This window comes from Pelodiscus sinensis, chromosome 6, assembly GCF_052426305.1.
Source record: "Pelodiscus sinensis isolate ZL-2025 chromosome 6, ASM5242630v1, whole genome shotgun sequence".
Lineage (NCBI taxonomy): Eukaryota > Metazoa > Chordata > Testudines > Trionychidae > Pelodiscus > Pelodiscus sinensis.
This window is the reverse complement of record NC_143057.1, coordinates 106,668,920-106,688,823: the sequence shown is the minus strand read 5'-3', so window position 1 is coordinate 106,688,823 and position 19,904 is coordinate 106,668,920. Positions and strand designations below refer to the sequence as shown.

The window sequence follows — 19,904 nt, the reverse complement described above, 5'->3', positions numbered from 1 at the left end:
TCAGAGAAATACTTTTGGAGAACAATAATTTCTTTTTGATATGGCTTTAAACCCATCTTATTCACTCAGTTTAATAGTTGAGAAGTGTTTTTCTTGTTACTGTAAGTAGTACTGTTTTAATTACAGATTAATTATTGTATTGTTTGACTCAAGTGTGGTATGTAAGCTAGGTTCCCTGTTATAAAATACACAAACTGAATAGGGAAGATGGGGGGGGGGGAAGGGAAATAATAAATATATGAAATTATCTTTGACATGCATTACTGATCTAAATCTGCTTCTTATGAAAATGTTGTGTATAATCTAATACATACATTTATGAGCATATATCATGAATATGAAATATGCATAGTAAATGGAGATGAGTGTGTGAATATTTTTTCTATTTAAATTTTAGGTACAGCATATAAATGTGGTTGGTGGACACTTTATTTTACTATAAAAAGTTGTTCCTCAGATAAGAAAATGTTCTACAAGTATATATGGTAACTGATTTTTTTAATTTTTTTAAACAGGAATGATGTTGCCACAGTACAAACTTTCCCAGAATTCCATGCATGGTAGTCCTGCATCTTCCAATTATCAACAAACCACTATCTCACATAGCCCTTCCAGGTAATATTGTGTCTGCAGTAAAGGAGGGTCAAACTCATTCTTCAGTGGTGGCCAAATTTGTTGGGCGCTGTGGGTTGGAAATAAAAATTTCACTGTTGGGAGACAAATGTATTCTTGTCCAACCACAGAGCAAGACTCTTGAGCTAGTACAGTCAAATATGATATGTAATGTACTCAATAAAGAAGGTAGATGCATATAGGACACTTCTTGTCCTTTTGTTCATTAATTCCCATATGTAGGGTTACCAGGTGGGAGGGGATTGGAGAGGGGGAGGAGAGTGGGGCTGACCAGGAGGGGTCAGGGGGAGTGGGGCTGGCCTAGGGAGAACTAGCTGCCGGGAAGTAGGGCTGGTGGAGGGGAGGGGCGGAAACCGGCCGACACGGAGCAGTGCTGGTCAGGAGGGCGTTAGGGGGAGCGGGGCTGGCGAGGGGGGATCTGGCTGGCAGAGACCAGGCGTACACAGGTCCCAGGATGCTGCCCGTCCTGCGCACGGGCTAGTCTGGCCCCGGGGATTCCATCCTGCCCTCTACTGTGTAGTTGCATGCTGCCTGGCTGGTAGACACGCAGCGTGTCTACCAGCCAGGCAGTACGCAGCTACGTAGTGATACTCATGATAATAATAAAAACTTAATTAGAAAATCCCGGACATTTATATGTCCGGTATTTTCTCAATTTGTTTCCCGGACAGAAAGCTCAAATACCGGACTGTCCTGTTCAAAACCGGATACCTGGCAATCCTACCTATATGACCAATCACCTCTCCCTCAATTGTTGGTGAATTTTCCATTCTTCTACCTCAGTTTGGGAATCCTCCTTTGTGCATTATCTCCCCCACTTATATTGGGAGATTGGCAGTGGTTATAAGAGAGACTGGGGCAGAAGTGGGGGAGAGATAAGAGACACATTACTGCAGGTTTGGCAACAGCAGAAGAATTGGGATAAAGGGGACAGGAAGGAGGCCTTACTTGAGCCTGTCCAGTGAGGCACTGTGAGAGCAACTGTATAGAAGACTGTTAAGAAGAGGATGGGCTCAAGTACTTGAGGCCAGCCAGACAGACTAGTCATTCTCAGCTCTGCCTCCAACTGCTCCTTTGAGCTGCATCATAAATAAGGCAGCTATAGTCTGTATAGCTTTGTTAATTTTGGATGGGGCTTGATGCGAAAGTGTTCTGCATACTATTCCAGCATCTGAGTTGTATGCTTGACACCCTTGGTTTATAACTAAGAAAATATAGATAGCTTTGTTAAGCTCCTTTGTTTTGCACATTGCATAATGCATTTATATAATTTAATGAAACTTGGCAAATAAAATTGTTCAGCCCTTCGAGATTTTTCTTAGTTTTTGGAGTGGTGTTGAGGAAAACTTTCTAGATTTTGTGTATTGCAATCCCCCTGTCCCCTAAACCTACAAATCAAAACAAAACCTAACTCATCACCCAAAACCCATCTCTGAAAATATTTTGGTTTTGCAAAATGTTTGTTTTCTTCATTGATCTTATTCCTTAATGCTATAGTATAATAAATCTGTTTTAAAGAAAATTGTGTAAAATTCTGAGTCAGTGATGGCATGTTAATATTTTTAATGTAAGACTACATATACCATTGTCTACAAGTTAAAAAAACAAAACACCTTGTAACAACTTTGTAAAGCCCTTTTCTGTGTGTGTTATTTTGAGCTGCACACCTAAAAGAAGCTAGCTTTCAAAAATAAAAATAAAAAGCAGTCCTCACAAAGATGGCGAGACCAATGGCAAATTTAAAAAGTGAAAGTACTGGAAGGAAGAATGTGTTTTTAAAAAAAAAAAGTTATTTTAAAATGTACTTTCTGTTTCCCTGTTCACACTGTTTCAATCTTTGTTGTAACTTTAAGTTTTATTTCAAGCAATTTCTTTGTATTTGTTCCATTCAAAAAAATATTATGCATTGTATTTTGTTAAGTTTATAATCACCAATTGGTTGTTACCATTGTAAAATGAGACATCAATATTTTGGAGGAAGAGGGAAGAGTCATGACTGAATTACTTAAATTAAGTCAGAAATTGGGATTGTTTATCCAATAAAGAACACACATCTTCAAGAAAAATATTCTGAATTTTGTAGCGTATAACCACTATCAAAAATTATTTACAAAGCAGATTCTCTATTCCATAATTATTCCATTCTTTGTATTACCCAAGAACAATTTCCATGGCTGAATGTTGAGTTTTTTGGAAATGGCATGTCTGTTGCAGATTTGCTGCCAAAATAGAGAAGTGTATTACCCAAACAAAGAGGACCTGATCCAAAGTAGGGATGTAATAGTGTAGTCAATTAACCCACAAGTAAAAGCGAATCAGTTAATGCTATAGACTACACATTTTCTCTTCCCCCTTCCTACCTCGGCTGCCAGTACATTTTTTAGCAGGCTGGCCATCAGTCCGGCTCAGTCCTGGTTTGGACTGAGTCTGGGACCTACCGCTGCTGCGGCTCTGCAATAAGGTGTTAGAAGTATGCCAGTATTAGGAGCTGGGTGGGCAGGCAACCTGGCTTAGTTCTAGCTTCCCTCCCTCCTTCCCTCTACCCCGCCCCCAGACAGGGGCTGCTGCCACCTTGCACTGCTGCTTCTGTAACAGAGGCAGCAGCATGGGTGAAAGGCTGTGGGTCCACAAGGGGAGCTGGCTTTAAATTGGGTAGAGTGGCAGGGGGGCTCCTTGCTAGTGGATTTGGAGCACATTGGCTGCTGGCCCCACCCTCAGGGGCTATGGAATAGTTGAGTAACTGATAAGAATTCATGGGGTTAATGGACTGTTCAATTAACCGATATTCAACATTCCTAATCCAAAAACAATTTAGTTTAATAAATCTTGGATTAGCCCTATAAAGAGAATGTATGCTGCCTGCATCACCTTTTCCCTATTACCGTATATACTCGAGGATAAGCCGAGTTTTTCAGCACATTTTTTGTGCTGAAAAATGCCCCCCTCAGCTTATACTCGAGTCAGCGTCTCGAGAACTGAGGCGGGCGGGCTCAGCACGTCTCTGCCGCCGGCCGGGTCTAGCCGCGTGAGCCCGGAGCTCCGGCCCCAGTAACCGAGGCGCTCGGGGTGGGGGCGCTGCCGGGAGCGGGCTGGGCTCCGTGTGTCGGGGGCCGTCGCTGCGCGGGGCGCTCGGAGCCTCTGCCGGCCGCTTGGGTTGTGTGTGCGCCCGCAGGTGCTGCTCGGAGCCAGCGGCCTCGCCCCGGGGCTGCCGGCAGGGAGGCTCGGGGAGCAGCCGAGAGGGGCTCTGGCCTGGGAAAGGTCCGGGCGGGGGCGGCGGGGGCTGAGCTGGTTGGGCCGAGTGTCCGAGCTGGTGCTGGCGCTGGGCGCTTTCTTGCAGGCGGCCCTTCAGGGGCTCATTGGATTGGCGGGAGGACTTTGAGCAGGAGTTACGGTATTTTTGATACCATATTGTTTTTGTTGACCCCCTTTTCCACTTACAGAGCTAGGTTATTGTTTTTCTTTGAAATAAATATTCATGTAATTTTATTGGTCTCTATCTTCATTTTTTACATTTACCAGTAGCTGCCTCATTTCCTACCCTAGGCTTATACTCGAGTCAATATTTTTTCCCAGTTCTTTGTGGTAAAATTAGGTGCCTCGGCTTATATTTGGGTCGGCTTATACTCGAGTATATACGGTACTTTATTTATGTCCTATGTGTCGGGCTGATCCAAGGTTCATTAAATTCAGTGGGCTTTGAGTCAGGTCCTCTTTGTTCAGGTAATATTCTTCTTTATAGTCTTGACAGAGAAACAAAGTTATGAAATTACTCTGTGTATTCTCGTGTGTGTGAGTGTGTGTGTGTGTGTGTGTGTGTGTGTGTGTGTGTGTACGTGTACGCTAAATTAAACAATTACAAATCAAAACGCCCTCTCAAGGATTTTTTTACTTTTCAGTGACCACACTGAATTCCTGTTAATTTTAATGTGATCACTAATTAGAATATCCTCTGCTCTCCCAAAGTTCACTTGGCTCTTGTTTTGGTTTTCTTTGATTACACAGGAGTTAGTGACTTCTGCCTGGCCTCTGGTAGTTTTCAGTCGTAGAAAACACTCATATAATTTGATAAAAATACCCTACAGACACATGGAACCAGATTGTGATCTTTTAGAATAAATCAAGCTCTTTGGTTTATCGAGGCTCAAATATCTTAAAGCTCTTCATTTTAATGAACTACACACTCTATTCGGCTATTGTTCCTATTTGTAGTCTCCTTGTAAGCTAGGGAAAGGTGGTGAGGGAGAGAGGGACATATCTTAGTTCATTTTCATTAATACTTTTGTTGATACTGAACTGTCATTTCATTAGAAGTGTATCCAGAAGATTTCTTGCTTGTTTTCTCAAGCAGATAAAACCTCTTATTTTTGTTAACTTTTTTCTTCCTTTTTTTGAGGCTAAAATGTTGGCAGTCAGGCAATGTTCAAAGAATAATTTTTGGTGTATTGTGAAACAGAAGTGCGATTTTATTACTTTTAATTTAAAAAAGAGTGAATTTTCAGGTTAGTTTATCAAACTTCTTCACTAATTTTGTTCGAAGAGCTCATATTTGCTCCTTAGGCTCTATAAAACATTTTCTAACGAAGCTATAGAAAGTCATCACAAACTATATAAAGAGATGTCAGTAGAAAACTGAACTGCTTTAATATGAATTGCCAAAGCTTCACTCCAGATGCCATGAGGTCTAGGAGGATATGACTTAATTGGCAGTGTTAATTAAGCTACTTATCATGTGAAAAATTAAACTTTAGTTTTGATTTTCATTCAGGTTTTTAGTAAGCTATGAGTAAGCTTTGAAAGTATAAATTATATTTTTCTGTAATATCTAGTTTGGACATTAAGCAGCTATTTACTTTTTCTAGGTAGAGTTCTTATGAATGGATTTTTTTTCTCCCTGTTAGTTTTGATTAATGCAATATAATATACTGTAGCTCTTAAGAAATAATGGATCAGAAAATGTGCAGTTTTGAGAGAGATGTTATTTTTAAAGGAGTTTCTTAATCCCACTGAATTATTTGACTGGTCTTGTAATATTTTTTAAAATAAGTGTAAGAAATAAGTTGCTGTGTTGGATTTCTTAACGTGTATTTGTGTTTTGTTTTTAGCCGGTTTGTGCCACCACAGACAAGTTCTGGTAACAGATTTATGGCACAACAGAACAGTCCAGTGCCTAGTCCATATGCTCCTCAAAGCCCTGCAGGATACATGCCATATTCACATCCTCCAAGTTATACATCACACCCTCAGATACAGCAAGGTAAATAGATAATCCTTCTATTCTCAGAAATCAAGTTAACTTTAACTTTGCATGGATATTTCACAGTTATTTAATTTCTTTCAAAGAGCCAAACCCTGTGTGTTTATAACCATTTAAATGGTTAACCAGTAAGTCTGGGCTTACCTGTTAATGTTCCTAGTTATATGCCGGTTCCTACCCCACTCCTGGGAAACCATCTGCCACCCCATGCGGCTGCCTCTGTATCAGAAGCAACAGTATGGGGATGACAGCCAACTCCCCATGATGGCCAACTCCTGTAGGCAGGAGCCATCTTAAAAGTTGTTGTGCATGGGGAGCCAGCTTCAAAAGCTGGCTCACAGCGCACACCAGTTCCTGGGGAGCTGCCTGCTGCCCCTCTGTTAGAGGCAGCATTGTGGGGGGCATCTGACTTCCTGGGAGCAGTGTGCACTGGCTGTGGATGCATGTAACCATTAACTGCTGAATTTTTCAGTGGTTACATGTTTACACAAATATCTGCATTTTAACATCCCTAGTGTGGATAAGTGGTAGGAATTTGACTAAAGCATACAGTAGAGTACAAAATATAGCCAATTGCCCATTAAAAATCAGTTGGAGATCTATACCAATTTAGAAGAAAAATAAAACCCAGCAATATAAAAAAATATTTTTTTTAAAGTTTTCAAATATTGTAAGTTCTTTTTATCAGCATAACAAGCTGTTTTTAAGGCTTAGTTACTTAGCGAAAATTTAGAATTGTTCTGTATTTCATATTATATACATCTATACCAATTTTGCCCCCTGAAAAACTTCAGGGAATGAATAGTTGTTATCCTTAAACTTAAAAGATCTGAGTTTGGGGCAAGCCACAGAATAGTGGTAGTAGTGTGTTGGTAGCTATAGGGGACAGCACAAATTCTGAATCTTGATCTGGATTCCAAACTCCTTGCTTCCTTATAATCTTTAAAATTCGGGGTGGTTTTGATTCAAGCCTATCTTTACTTATAATTAGCATCACAAAAGTATCCTTGATGTTACTGTAGAAAAAATCGTTGATGAATCTGTTGCATATAGTAGTAGCAGGGAACTGACCTCCAGAAAATATCAATTGCAGACCACACAGCCCCATGAGGAGATGATTGTGTATGTGGGTAAAGGCTCAAGGCTTCCCTTAGACTCTGATGAGGGGTCAAGAATGAGGGGTTCTGGATGTGGGATGGAGAAGAGGTTCAGAGAGTTTAGTTGTGGGAGGGGGTTAGGGCTCTGACTGGGGTTGTGCACTCTGGACCGGTGATAAGGGGTTTGGGCTGCAAGAGGAGGCTCCGGGCTGGGGCCAAGGGGTTTAGAGTGCAGGAATGGGCTCACAGCAGGGCATTGTGGGCTCTGGGGTAGGGCAGGGGATGAGGGGGTTGAGTGTTGCAGGAAGAGGCTCAGGGCGGGGGCAAGGAACTGGAGTGCAGAAAGGGGTGCGTGCAGGGCACTGACCTCAGGCAGCTCCTAGTTGATAGCACAGAAGAACTAAAGTAGTCTCTGTGCTGCTCCTGGAAGTGGCTGGCATATCCCTGCAGTCCTTTGGCAGAGGTAGGACAGGTAGCTCCATGCACTGTCCTCACCTGCAGGTGCTGCTCTTGCAGTTTCCTACTAATGGGAACTGTGGGGGCAGTACCTGCAGTCAAGGACAGCATATGGACCTTCCCTGATGGCCGCAAACCGTTGCTCACAGCTCTAGTCCGTATGGGTGGTGGGATGGGGCGCCAAGGTCAGGGCTTCCAGCCTGTGACACAGAGACTTGCCACAGGCCATTTAAAATTAAGCTGGGGTCCGAATCTGGACCACAGGCCAGAGGTTCCTCACATTTGGTATTTAGAAATGACCTTCGATGGCTACAACAAAAAATATTTAATAGTATGTTCCATCCCATAGTTGGGACCCTCTTTCCAGATGATGTTGTGATATCCTCTCACATTGAGGATACTTCTTCGGGGAGAGAACTCCAGTCATTAGGAAAAGGCAGATATTATGGGCGATTAGATCATTAGGATTACTGACAGCTGATTTTGCCGTAACTGGGAGAACCGTATGGTGACTTGCCTTCCTGTTGCAAAAGTTGCGAATCTAAGAGATCTAGATAGACTTGTGTGTAGTACTGGAGAGGAGCCAGTGGTAGTGGTACATGTAGGTACCAAAGACACAGGGAAGGGTATGAGAGAAGTTCTTGAGGCCAAATTTAGGCTGCTAGAAAAGAGATTGAAATCCAGGACCTCTATGGTAGCATTCACTGAAATGCTTCCAGTTCCACATGCAGGGTCAGTTAGGCAGTCAGAGCTTCAGTCTTAACATGTGGATGAAGTGATGGTGTAGAGAGGAGGGGTTTAGATTTTATAGGAACTGGGAAAACTTTTGGGATGCGGGAATCTGTATGGGAAAGATGGGGTCCACCTAAACCAAAATGGAACCAGACTGCTGGCTTAACATTAAAAAGGTTGTAGAGCAGTTTTTAAACTAAGGGCTGGAGGAAAGCCAACAGGTGTGGAGGAGCACATGGATCGGATAGAAACATCTCTTAGGAGAGGGTTTATTAATAGAGATTCTCTATGCTCTAGTAAAGAGGAGAAGATGGAAGTATGGGTCAGATCAGATGAGATACAATCAAATGAAAAAGTCTAACACATCATGAAATGGCAGACAGATAAATAGTGACAAATTTAAGTGCTTGTTCACAAACGCTAGAAGTCTAAATAATAAGATGGGTAACTAGAGTGCCGTATATTAAAGGATGGTATTGATCTAATAAGCATCAGAAACTTGGTGGAATGAGGACAATCAATGGGACACAGTCAAACCAGGGTGCAAAATACATATCAGGGTACAAAATATATTGGTAGGACAGAACAGGTCGTGCTGGCAATATATGTGAAAGAAAATGAAGTTAACATTTTAAAAGAACAACAATGTTCCATAGAATCTCTATTGGTAGTAATTCCATGCTCCAATAATAAGAATATAGTAGTGGGGATTTATTATCGACCACCTGATGAGGACTGTGATAGTGACGAAATGCTGAGGGACTTGGAGAGGCTATCAAAATAAAAAAACTCAACAGTAGAAGGGAATCCAACTATCCCCATATTGATGAGGTACACCTCACCTCAGGAAAGGATTCAGAGATAACATTTCTTGATCCCTTAAATGACTGCTTCTAGGAGCAGCTAGTTTCTTGATTTAGTCTTTAGTGGAGAGCAGGATCTGGTCCAAGAGGTAAATATAACTGTACAGCTGGGAAATAGCAACCATAATGTAATAAAATTTAACATCCCTGTGGAGGGAAAAACACCTCAGCAGCCCAACACTATGGCATATAATTTCAGAAAGGGGAACTAGACAAAAAGGAGGAGGTTAGTTAAACAGAAATTAAAAGGTATAGTGACAAAAGTAAAATCTGTGCAAGCTGCCTGGAAACTTTTCAAAGACACCATACTAGAAGCCCAACTTAAATGTATACACAAATTAAAAAAACACAGTAAGAAAACAAAAAAAGTGCTACTGGGGCTTGACTTAACCAACTAAAAGAAGGTGTGACAGATAATAGGACATCTTTTTAAAAAGTGGAAGTCAAATCCTAATGAGAAAATAGAAAGTAGCATTAAATTAAGTGTAAATATATAATGAGAGCCAAAAAGGAGTTTGAAGAACAGCTAGCCAAAAAATCTAAAGTAATGGCAAAATGTTTAAGTACATCAGAAGCTGCAATCTTGCTAAGCAACCAGTGGGGCCCTTGGACAATTGAAATGCTAAAGGAGTACTCAAAGACAATAAAGTCATTGCGGAGAAACTAAATGAATTATTTTCTTCGGTCTTAATGGCTGAGGATGTTAGGGAGATGCCCAAACCTGAACCATTCTTTTTAGGTGACAAAGCTGAGGAATTGTCCCAGATTGAGGTGTCATTAGAAGAGATTTTGGAACAAATTGATAAAACTTAACAGTAACAAGTCACCAGGACCAGATGGCATTCACCCAAGAGTTCTGAAAGAACTCAAATGTGAAATTGTGGAACTATTAACTGTGGTTTGTAACCTATCCTTTAAATCAGCTTCTGTACCTAATGACTGGAAGATAGCTAACACGATGCCTATATTTAAAAGGGGCTCTAGATGTGATCCTGGCAATTACAGACAGGTAAATCTAACGTCAGTTGTGGGCAAATTAGTCGAAACTATAGTAAAGAATAAAATTGTCAGACACACAGATGAACATAATTTGTTGGGGAAAAGTCAACATGGTTTCTAATGGGAAATCAAGCCTTACTAATCTACTAGAGTTCTCTAAGGGGGTCAACAAACATGTGGACAAGGGGGATCCAGTAGATATAGTGTACTTAAATTTCCAGAAAGCCTTTGACAAGGTCCCTCGCCAAAGGCTCTTAAGTCGAGTAAGTTGTAATGGGATAAGAGGGAAGGTTCTTTCATGTACTGATAAGTGGTTGTAAGACAGGAAAGAAAGGGTAGGAATAAAAGGTAAGTTTTCCGAGTGGAGAGACGTAACCAGTTGGATCCCTCAAGGGTCTGTCCTAGGACCAGTCCTATTCAACTTACTTAAAAATGATCTAGTCCAACCGACTAAACCATCCAACCAGCGCTTTGTCAAGCCGGGACTTAAAAACCCCTATGAATGGAGATGCCACCACCTCCCTAAGTAACCCATTGCAATACTTTACTACCCTCCTAGTGAAATAGTTTTTCCTAATATCCAGCCTAGACCTTCCCTACTGTAATTTGAGACCATTGCTCCTTGTTCTGCCATCCCTCGCTACTGAAGCCTGTCTCCTTCCTGTTTGGAACCTCCCTTCAGGAAGTTGGAGGCTGCTAGGAAACTCTCCTCACACTTCTCTTCTGGAAACTAAATAAGCCCAAATCCCTCAGCATTTCCTCATATGTCGTGCTCCAGCCCCCTAATCATTGTTTGCCCTCCACTGTATCCTCTCCAGTATGTCCACATTCTTTCTATAGTGGAGTTCCCAGAACTGGACGCAATACTCCAGACATGGCTTCACTAGTGGCGATTAAAGGGGAATAATAACTGGGGTTGTCAATTGACTTGCGTTAACGCCTGTGATTAACGCAGGACAGGATTAATGCATTAATTTTTTAAATGCGTTAATTGCAGGCGTTAATGCTGCGCTGCCCCTTTGAAGTGCCGCTCCAGTGCTTCAAAGTGGCAGAGCAAGCGGAACCGGGGATCAGCTGGAGTCCCAAGCTGATCCCCGACTCCGCTATTGCAAAGCGCCTTTGGAGTGCTGTTTTGGCACTTTAAAGGGGGCAATGCATTAGGAGCCAGGGATAAGATGGAGATTCCAACTGATCCCTGGCTCCGGTATTGCAAAGCTCCTTCCAAGCGCTGGAGTGGCACTGCAAAGGGGCTTTGCAATGCGATGTGGGGGGATCAGCTGGACTGCCCAGCTGATCCCTGGCTCCACGGTGCAAAGCCCCTTTGAAGTGCTGCTCTGGCGTTTCAAAGGGGCTTTGCAACAGCAGAGCCGGGGATCTGCTGGAGTCCCCAGCTTATCCCAGGCTCCTAATGTGCTGCCTCTTGGAAACGCTGCTGTAGCACTTCCAAGGGACAGCGCTGCACGGAGTCTAGGATCAGCTCGGGATTCCAACTGATCCCAGGCTCCATGCAGCGCTGCCAGGGGAGGCACACGTGATTAATCATAATTAAATTTTTTAGTTGCTTGTTAGCCCTAATAATAACTTCTCTAGAGCTGCTGGTAACGCTCTTCCTAATGAACCCTAATATAATATTAGCTTTCTTCGCTGCAAGGGCACACAGTTGACTCCTGTCTCGCTTCTCATCCACTGTAATCTCCAGGTCGTTTTCTGCTGAACTGCTACTTAGCAGGTTGGTCCCCAGCTTGTAACAATGCTTGGGATTCTTCCATCCCAAGTGCAGGACTCCACACTTGTCTTGTTGAACCTCATCAGATTTCTTTTTGCCCAATCCTCCAATTTGTCTAGGTCACTCTGCACCCTATCCTTACCCTCCAACGTATCTACCTCTCCCCCTAACTTAGTGTCATCCGCAAACTTGCTTGGTGCAATCCATCCCCTCCTCCAGGTCATTAATGAAGCTGTTGAACAAACCAGCCCTAGATCCAGTCCTTGGGGCACTCTACTTGAAACCAACCATCATCCAGACATCAAGCTGTTGATCACTATCTTTTGGGCCCGACAATCTAGCCAGCTTTCTATCCACCTTACAGTCCATTTATTCAGTCTTTATTTCCTTTCCTCTTTACTAGAACATAGAGAATCTCTATTCATAAACCCTCCCCTAAGGGATGTCTGTCCGATCCATGTGCGCTTCTGCACCTGTCGGCTTTCCCCCAGCCCTTTGTTTAAAAACTGCTCCACAGCCTTTTTAATGTTAAGTGCCAGCAGTCTGGTTCCATTTTGGTTTAGGTGGAGCCCATCCTTCCTGTATAGGCTTCCCCTATCCCAAAAGTTTCCCCAGTTCCTATTAAATCTAAACCCCTCCTCTCTACACCATCATATCAGTCACATATTGAGATCTGAAGATCTGCCTGCCTAACTGACCCTGCACATAGAATTGGAAGCATTTCAGATAACCCTAATATAGAGGTCCTGGATTTCAATCTCTGTTCTAGCAGCCTACATTTGGCCTCCTGAGCCTCTCTCCTACCCTTCGCTATGTCTTTGTTACCTACATGTACCATGATCACTGGCTCCTCTCCAGCACTACATAAGTCTATCTAGATGTCTCAAGAGATTCGCAACCTTTGCAACAGGCAGGCAAATTACCATATGGTTCCCCCGGTCATCAGAAACCCAGCTATTTATGTTTCTAATGATTGAATCCCCCATTACTAGCACCTGCCTTTTCCTAATGACTGGAGTTCCCTCCCCCAGAGATGTATCCTCAGTGCAAGAGGATACCATAACATCATCTGCAAGGAGTGTCCCAGCTATGGAAGCAATTCCCTCTGCTCCAGTTGACTGTTCTCCTTTCCTAAGCCTTTCATTCATAACAGCACAGAGGCTGTCTGACTGGAGATGCGGACAGTTCTACAGGGTTAAGAGAGAAGGTCCTCTCATGGATTGATAACTGGTTAAAATACAGGAAACAAAGGGTAGGGTTAAATAGTTAGTTTTCAGAATGGAGAGAAGTAACTAGTGGTGTCCCTCAAAGGTCCGTACTGGGATCAATCCTGTTCAACCTAATTATAAATGATCTGGAGAAAGGGTAAAGAGTGAGGTGGCAAAATTTGCAGATGATACCAAACTGCTCATGATAGTTAAGAACAAAGCAGACTGAGAAGAACTTCAAAATGCTCATAAACTAAGCGATTGGACATCAAAATGTCCCATGAAATTTAATGTTGGAAAATGTCAAGTAATGCACGTTGGAAAAAATAATCCCAACTTATACATACAATATGAAAGGGACTAATTTAGCTATAACAACTCAAGAGAGAGATCTTGGAGTCTTTGTGGATAGTTGTCTGAAAACATCCACTCAATATGCAGCAGGCAATCAAAAAAGGAAACAGTGTTAAGAATCATTAAAAAAGAGATAGAGAATCAGAGAACATCTTATTGCCTCTATATAAAGCCATGGTATGACCACATCTTGAATTCTTTGTGCAAATGTGGTCACCTCATCTCAAAAAAAGGCATATTGGTATTAGAAAAGGTTCGGAAAAAGGCAACAAAAATGATTAGGGGTTTGGAATGGATCCCATATGAAGAGAGGTTAAAAAGGGTGGTACTTTCTAGCTTAGAAAAGAGGAGAGTAAGGGGGGATATGACAGAGGCTTACAAAATCATGACACACATGGATAAGGTGAATCAGAAAAAGTTAAGAAAATAAGAAAAAGTTATTTACTTGTTCCCATAAGATGAGAACTAGGGGTCACCAAAGGAAATTAATAGGTTTAAAACAAATAAGTGGAAATGTACTCGGATATCATGAAAAGGAAAGCTCTAGAAGATTTTTTTTGTGTCTGGCTGTGTCCCTGTACCTCTAGGATTATCAGTTCATAGTCCCAGCACCTTTGGGCTTGCTACATTAGTTATAAATGGAAAAAAATTGCTTGAGCCCCAGCATTCTTTCATAACATTTAAGCACTTGGCCTAAGACAGAGAACACTTAAATAAAACATTAGCTTCTGTCTTATCATTAGTATAAAGAACAAAATATTATTTTGCTACCTACAGGAGTAGGCATTTTGTGTATTTCTGTTGATATAGGCCTACTGTTTCCCCTGCATGTTGTGCCGCCTCATGTTTTCTTTTTGAGACATATCTTGAATGTTTTAATCTAGTCTTGTGATGATAGAATCTTTCACCTTTAGTCAAGGAATTTTTCTAAACTTTCTTTCTTTGCAGTGGAACATTGTCATTAACAAATGTGTCTAGCTATTTGCAGTTTTCTGGTTTGATCCATGAGTGTTCACCCTTTATTCACACCTCTAGCTTCTCCACTGTTAATAAATGCAAGTCTAAGCTATTAAAAAAATCTTGTACAATATACAAATATCTTTAATTGAGTAAACATAATTGGTTAGACTGGCCCAATTTAATAAATTCCTGGTGAAGGTTGGTTCAGCATTCTTGTAGCTACTTGTTGCTGAGCAGAACTGGTGAATTAATTTGATTGCTAAACCTGTCATTGATTTCTCTCTTACATGTATTATTAACTGGACTTAAAATATTTTAATATTGTATTTTATTTGTATAATTATGTTTTTGTCTTATTTCAGCGTCAGTATCCAGTCCCATTGTCTCAGGTGGCATGAGGAACATACATGAAAATAAAGTTTCAAGTCAGTTGTCTGGCAATTCAGCTAATCACCATGCTGATAATTCTAGACATGGCTCAAATGAAGACTACCTACAGATGGTGCACAGACTAAGTAGTGATGTATGTTACACACATCAACACTTTTTTTATATGAAAAGAAATGTTTGAAAATTTTTGAATTATGTGACTGGTCTAAAAAAATGAAATACTTTTCTAGGATTCTGTTTTCATTTTAAAACAGCTAATCTATTTAATTTTTCAGTTTCTGTTGTGCTTGAAATCATTTTTGCAATATTTATTTTTAAGAGTTAATTTTGCCTTGTTTCAGTTGCTCAAATACTGTGACATGGACATAGGTCTGCAGCACTTTGTTGGTTTCACAATACATTTAAAACGCCCTATTAAAAAGTCACCTCTGTTAGATAGTGATATGATCCTGTCAGACCTGATAAAAGTATCTTTTGATTTTTTAAAATTTTTGCTCAATACCTGTGTGCTCAAGAATCCTGCATGGAAATTTATTTTCTTGGCATCTTGACTTCGGTTCATATAAAGGAAGGTGAATTTCATGTTCTAATGTGATACGCTAGTTTATAGATTTTAAAGACGAGTGATGCTGTGAATTCACCCCAGATTCTTTCCTAAATTGGTGATAAATATTCCACTTAATGAGCTCCTCATCTTGCCAACATTTTCCCTACTCTGGGTATGCATCTTGTTGAAGTGGTTCTTTATAAGCATAATGTATAAGAACCACAAAGAATTTGTTTTGAGTGGAATACATTAGAGTTTCACATTTTGTTTTGACATCAGTTCTTAAGCTGTGTTGGTGTTAATAATGCCCACTACAGTTTATAAGGGACATAAACTTGGGATATTCAGCATCAAGACTAGCCTCTATCAACTAGCTACATTACTTTGCATCAGTAGTAGGCAGTTATCTGTATAAATTAGCCAGTAAGATGGGGAGGGAGACATAAGACACTCTATACAAGTGTGTCACTATCTCACAGAGGACCACAATTGTGATAAAACCTGCATCCCTAAAACTCTGAGCACAGTTAACTCAGTAAAACCAAGGGAGGGTGAATCAACTGCATCATTCTTGTGTATTAAAAACAAGCATGCAGTAAGCGAACTGTTTTCAGAATATCAATAATTGAGTGTTCACCAAGCAAGCAATGAACAGTTAATGGAAAATCCATAACTTCATATGAAAGCAGTAATATTATCTTCGTAATTTAGAAGCAGCATGTGAAAATGCAATTAGTCTCTGCCTCAGCAGGAGGTCAACTGCAGAAATGCTCCTGTTGACTTCCCTTACTCTTTTTGAGGAGTAGGAGTACCGGTGCCAACAAGGGCATCCTCAGTAGTCGATTTAGCCAGTCTTTACTATATCTGCTAAATCAAATGCAGGAAGATTGACTGATGTAGTGTCCATTTTCCTGCAAATGCAGATATAGCCTTAGTATATTTTGTTTGTTTGTTTGTTTTTCTCTCTTAAAACTGTCTTCCCTTGCCATTTTATGAAATACTTCCTGCCCTCTGACTAGATCCTCTCCCTCTTGGAATATACCAGGATCTTCCACGATTCAAGAGGTCTCTCTCCTGTTTAGGAAGCCTTCAACTACAACAGAAGTGCTCCTACCACATCATCTTCTATGCTTGGGCACAAAGGATAATAATGTTATATTGACACTTCTCATTGTGGAAAGTTTCTTGCACTGAGCATCAAACCCCAGTCTAGGTACATCTCCTATGTGACTCTCACCCCGAGCTCAATCATCATCTGACGCCCCTCATACAGATCATCTGAGAAAAAATATTTTCTTTCCCACTCAGATGGGAAGAAATGGGCTGCTACATTCCCTGGAACCACTTCAGAAAAAGCCGTCCCCTTGAGGTCAGAAGCCTCATCATTCTTCAGGGGCACCTTTGGTTTGGGAGCTAAAGAGAGGTCCAAGAAGCCTAAAGAGGAGGACTGCAGGCAGGCATGCTGTCTCTTAGGGGCTAAGAAGCACAGTGTAAGATCTACTAAAAGAGCACTGACTGCCTTATCTTAGTCAACCCCAGATGCTTCAGCACCAATGAAATCCTCTGCACCAAGTAAATAGTCAGCATTGAGTAAACCCTCTATGCCATCTACTGGCTGCTCAAGGGAATGCTCTTAAGCATCAAGAGTTTTTTCACTTGCCAAACACCCACTGGTGCAGATGATGCTCCACTGCAAGTATCAGTATATATTTGTCAAGAAAAAAATCATGTCAAACCAATCTACATGCTACCTTAGACAGGAAACAAGACTTATGAATGGAAGAAAGTGGTAGATGTGGTTTATTTTGACTTTAGTATGCCTTTTGAATACTGTCTCACATAACCATCTCATAAACAAACTAGGGAAATACTATCTAGATGGATCTTTTATAAGGTGGATGCATAACTGATTAAAAACAATTCACAGAGCGTAATTACCAGTGGTTCACAGTCAAGTGGGGTGCTACATGGATAATTTATGCTTCTGTTCAATGTTTTCATTGGTTATTTAGATAATGATATAGAGAGTACACTTATTAAGTTTGCAAATGTTAATGAGATGGGATGAATTGCAAGTGCTTTGGAGAATAAGATTATAATTCAAAATGATTTGGACAAACTAGAGAAATGGTTTAAAGCAAATAGGATTTAATTTAATAAGGACCTTCTGTACACACACTCCCCCAACCTGAGGCAAAGTACTCTACTTAGTGAGGAACAGTCAGTTGCACACATGCAAAATGGGAAACGACTCCTCAGGAAGTACTGCAGAAAGGGATATGGGTGTCATAGTGGATCACAAGCTAAATGAAAGTCAACACTTTTGCAAAAAAGCAATAATAATTTTGGGATATATTAGCAGGAGTGTCATAAGCAGGATACGAGAAGTAATTCTTCCTGTCTTCTCTGTGCTAAATAGGTCTCAGCGGGAATATTGTGTCCAGTTCTGGATGCCACTTTTCAGGAAATATGTGGACAAATTATAGAAAGTCCGGAAAAGAACAACAAAAATAATTAAAAGTCTAGAAAACATGGCCTACAAGTGAAGGGTTTTTTAGCCTGGAGAAGAGAAGAGGGACGTAATAGTTGTTAAGTACATAAAAGATTGCTACAAGGAGGAAGGAAAAAAGCTCCTAACTTCTGAGGATAGGATAGGAATCAGTGGATTGAAATTGCAGCAAAGGTTGTCTAGATTGGACATTGGTAAAAGCTTTTTAGCTGTGAGGGTGGCTAAATGTTGGAATAAATTGTGTATGGAGATCAGGGATATATGTCAGGAATAGTTTTGATAATACATAGTATCCTCCACTCAGGATAGGACTGAACTAAACATCCTCTTGAGGTTCCTTTTAGTCCTATGATTTTATTATTTACCCACTCAATCATATATTCCTAAAGGGTCTTTTAAATGTTTACACTCACATAGGACATCCTACCTGACCTTGGAACCCAATCTCATCTGGCATTCTCTCCAGACCAGTATTTGAGCACATGGCAACATGCTGCTACATCCATCTCCCTATGAAAACATTCTCATGTGCTCAACTAGTCATATTAATGGGAACCTTCGTGGCATACCTTCTGTACACACACTCCCCCAACCCGAGGCAAATACTTACTAGCAGCCACAGAGCCACTCACCCAGGAACTTACTCTTGAAAACAAACACCATTGCCAACTCTGTCCATATATCTATACAAGTGACACCATCATGAGACACAACATGAGGTGGTCATCCATCTGCTTATTTCTACACAGCCACCAGCAGGAAGCTACACTACATGCCCAGAATGTTAGATGAGAATTGTCCTTTTACCTGGATAGAATCAAACCTTTGGACAATTGCAATGCTTATTCCTCTCAAAGACTGGATGCTCAAAGGGAATGGTAATTTCTAAACAACTGTTTTCCAAGTAGATTTCTCAGTGGATATACCTTTGATATCGACTCCACAACCAGATACCCTCATCTGGAATTTGAGCATATTCCACTGGCTACCTGTCCACCTCTATTGTCATTCTCAATAAGCTACTGAATGCTGACATATGTAAAGCAGCCGCTTGAGCATTCGCAAGCACTTTTAGCCAACACTGCAATTACCTATGACACAACATCTGATGCCATTCTAGGTTGCACTGTCTTCTCTTCCTTATTGAATGCCACACTGTAGGTCCAGTCTTCCTCATAGGGGCACTATTCTGCAGCAATATACAGTGAAGCACCAATGGAGATACTACTCAGAGAAGAAGAGTTTACTCACCATGTGCAGTAACTGACGTTCTTGAAAATGTGTCTGCCTATGGGTTCTCGACTATCTGCCCTCCTCCCCTTTTTCCAGAGTTTTGATAGCAACTCTGCAGTAGCGAAGGAACTGAGGCTAGTTGGACTGTGCAACACTATGTACATGCGTCACACAGTGCAAGATGGGAGGAGTGCATGTGTGGCCTAACAGGGACTGCTACAGCTCTCTTGATTCCAGCTGCAGAAGGCACTGCCTTGGCTACACTGGAATACCCATAGGGACATGCATCTTATAAAGAACCCCATTACTGCACAGAGTGAGTAATCTTTTCTTTTCCCATTTAAAATATAGGCAATATATTTTTAATAATACTGAAACACCTTGTAGTAGATCCTTGGCATGCACACAATCATAACTGAGGACTATTGAATCATAAAAATTAGATATGAGGAAGTCTAAATGATCGAAATTATCTTCCTGCTGGTCTCTGAATATTTGCTACAGTGTTTTTCCTATTGTTAACGTTTTGTCTGCTTAAAAATAAAGTAAATAATAAAGTTATGCCTTTTTAAAAACTACTGAGTGTATACTCATTTTAAAAAATTGTCCCACATTTAGGACATACCTATTTTTAGAAAAGTAGGCACTTACTTAAGTCCCTTATTTGGTTAGAGACAAAATTGACAGCTTTCAAAATGAGCCATTATATATTCATAATCAAAAACAACTGAGCTGACATTTCTAAACTTTTTTCAGATATCATTGTGCCCTGATATTAAGCCATGTATGACACAAATTAGTCCTGTAATTTTTAATGTTAAAACAAAATTAGCAAGCCCTGGACCAATAGAATGTACACAGTCTTAGTGTACCACGGAAAAGTTAAAAATGCATACTTTTAAGTTGTGTGTTTAGAGTCTGAATGCTGTACATCTATAAAGGT

At 40.8% G+C, this 19,904-nt stretch overlaps 1 protein-coding gene across 8 annotated transcripts in view; it reads left to right on the top strand.

Annotated features, from left to right (window-relative positions):
- NIPBL (NIPBL cohesin loading factor) overlaps positions 1-19,904 on the top strand; it is a 312,200-nt gene that overhangs the window by 145,887 nt on the left and 146,409 nt on the right. For all 8 annotated transcript variants that reach the window (XM_075932528.2, XM_006139460.5, XM_006139462.4 and 5 more), the window contains 3 exons: positions 516-615; positions 5,736-5,887; positions 14,645-14,805. In XM_075932528.2, the coding sequence (XP_075788643.1) occupies positions 516-615; positions 5,736-5,887; positions 14,645-14,805 (413 nt within the window). The remainder of the gene's footprint in view (positions 1-515; positions 616-5,735; positions 5,888-14,644; positions 14,806-19,904) is intronic.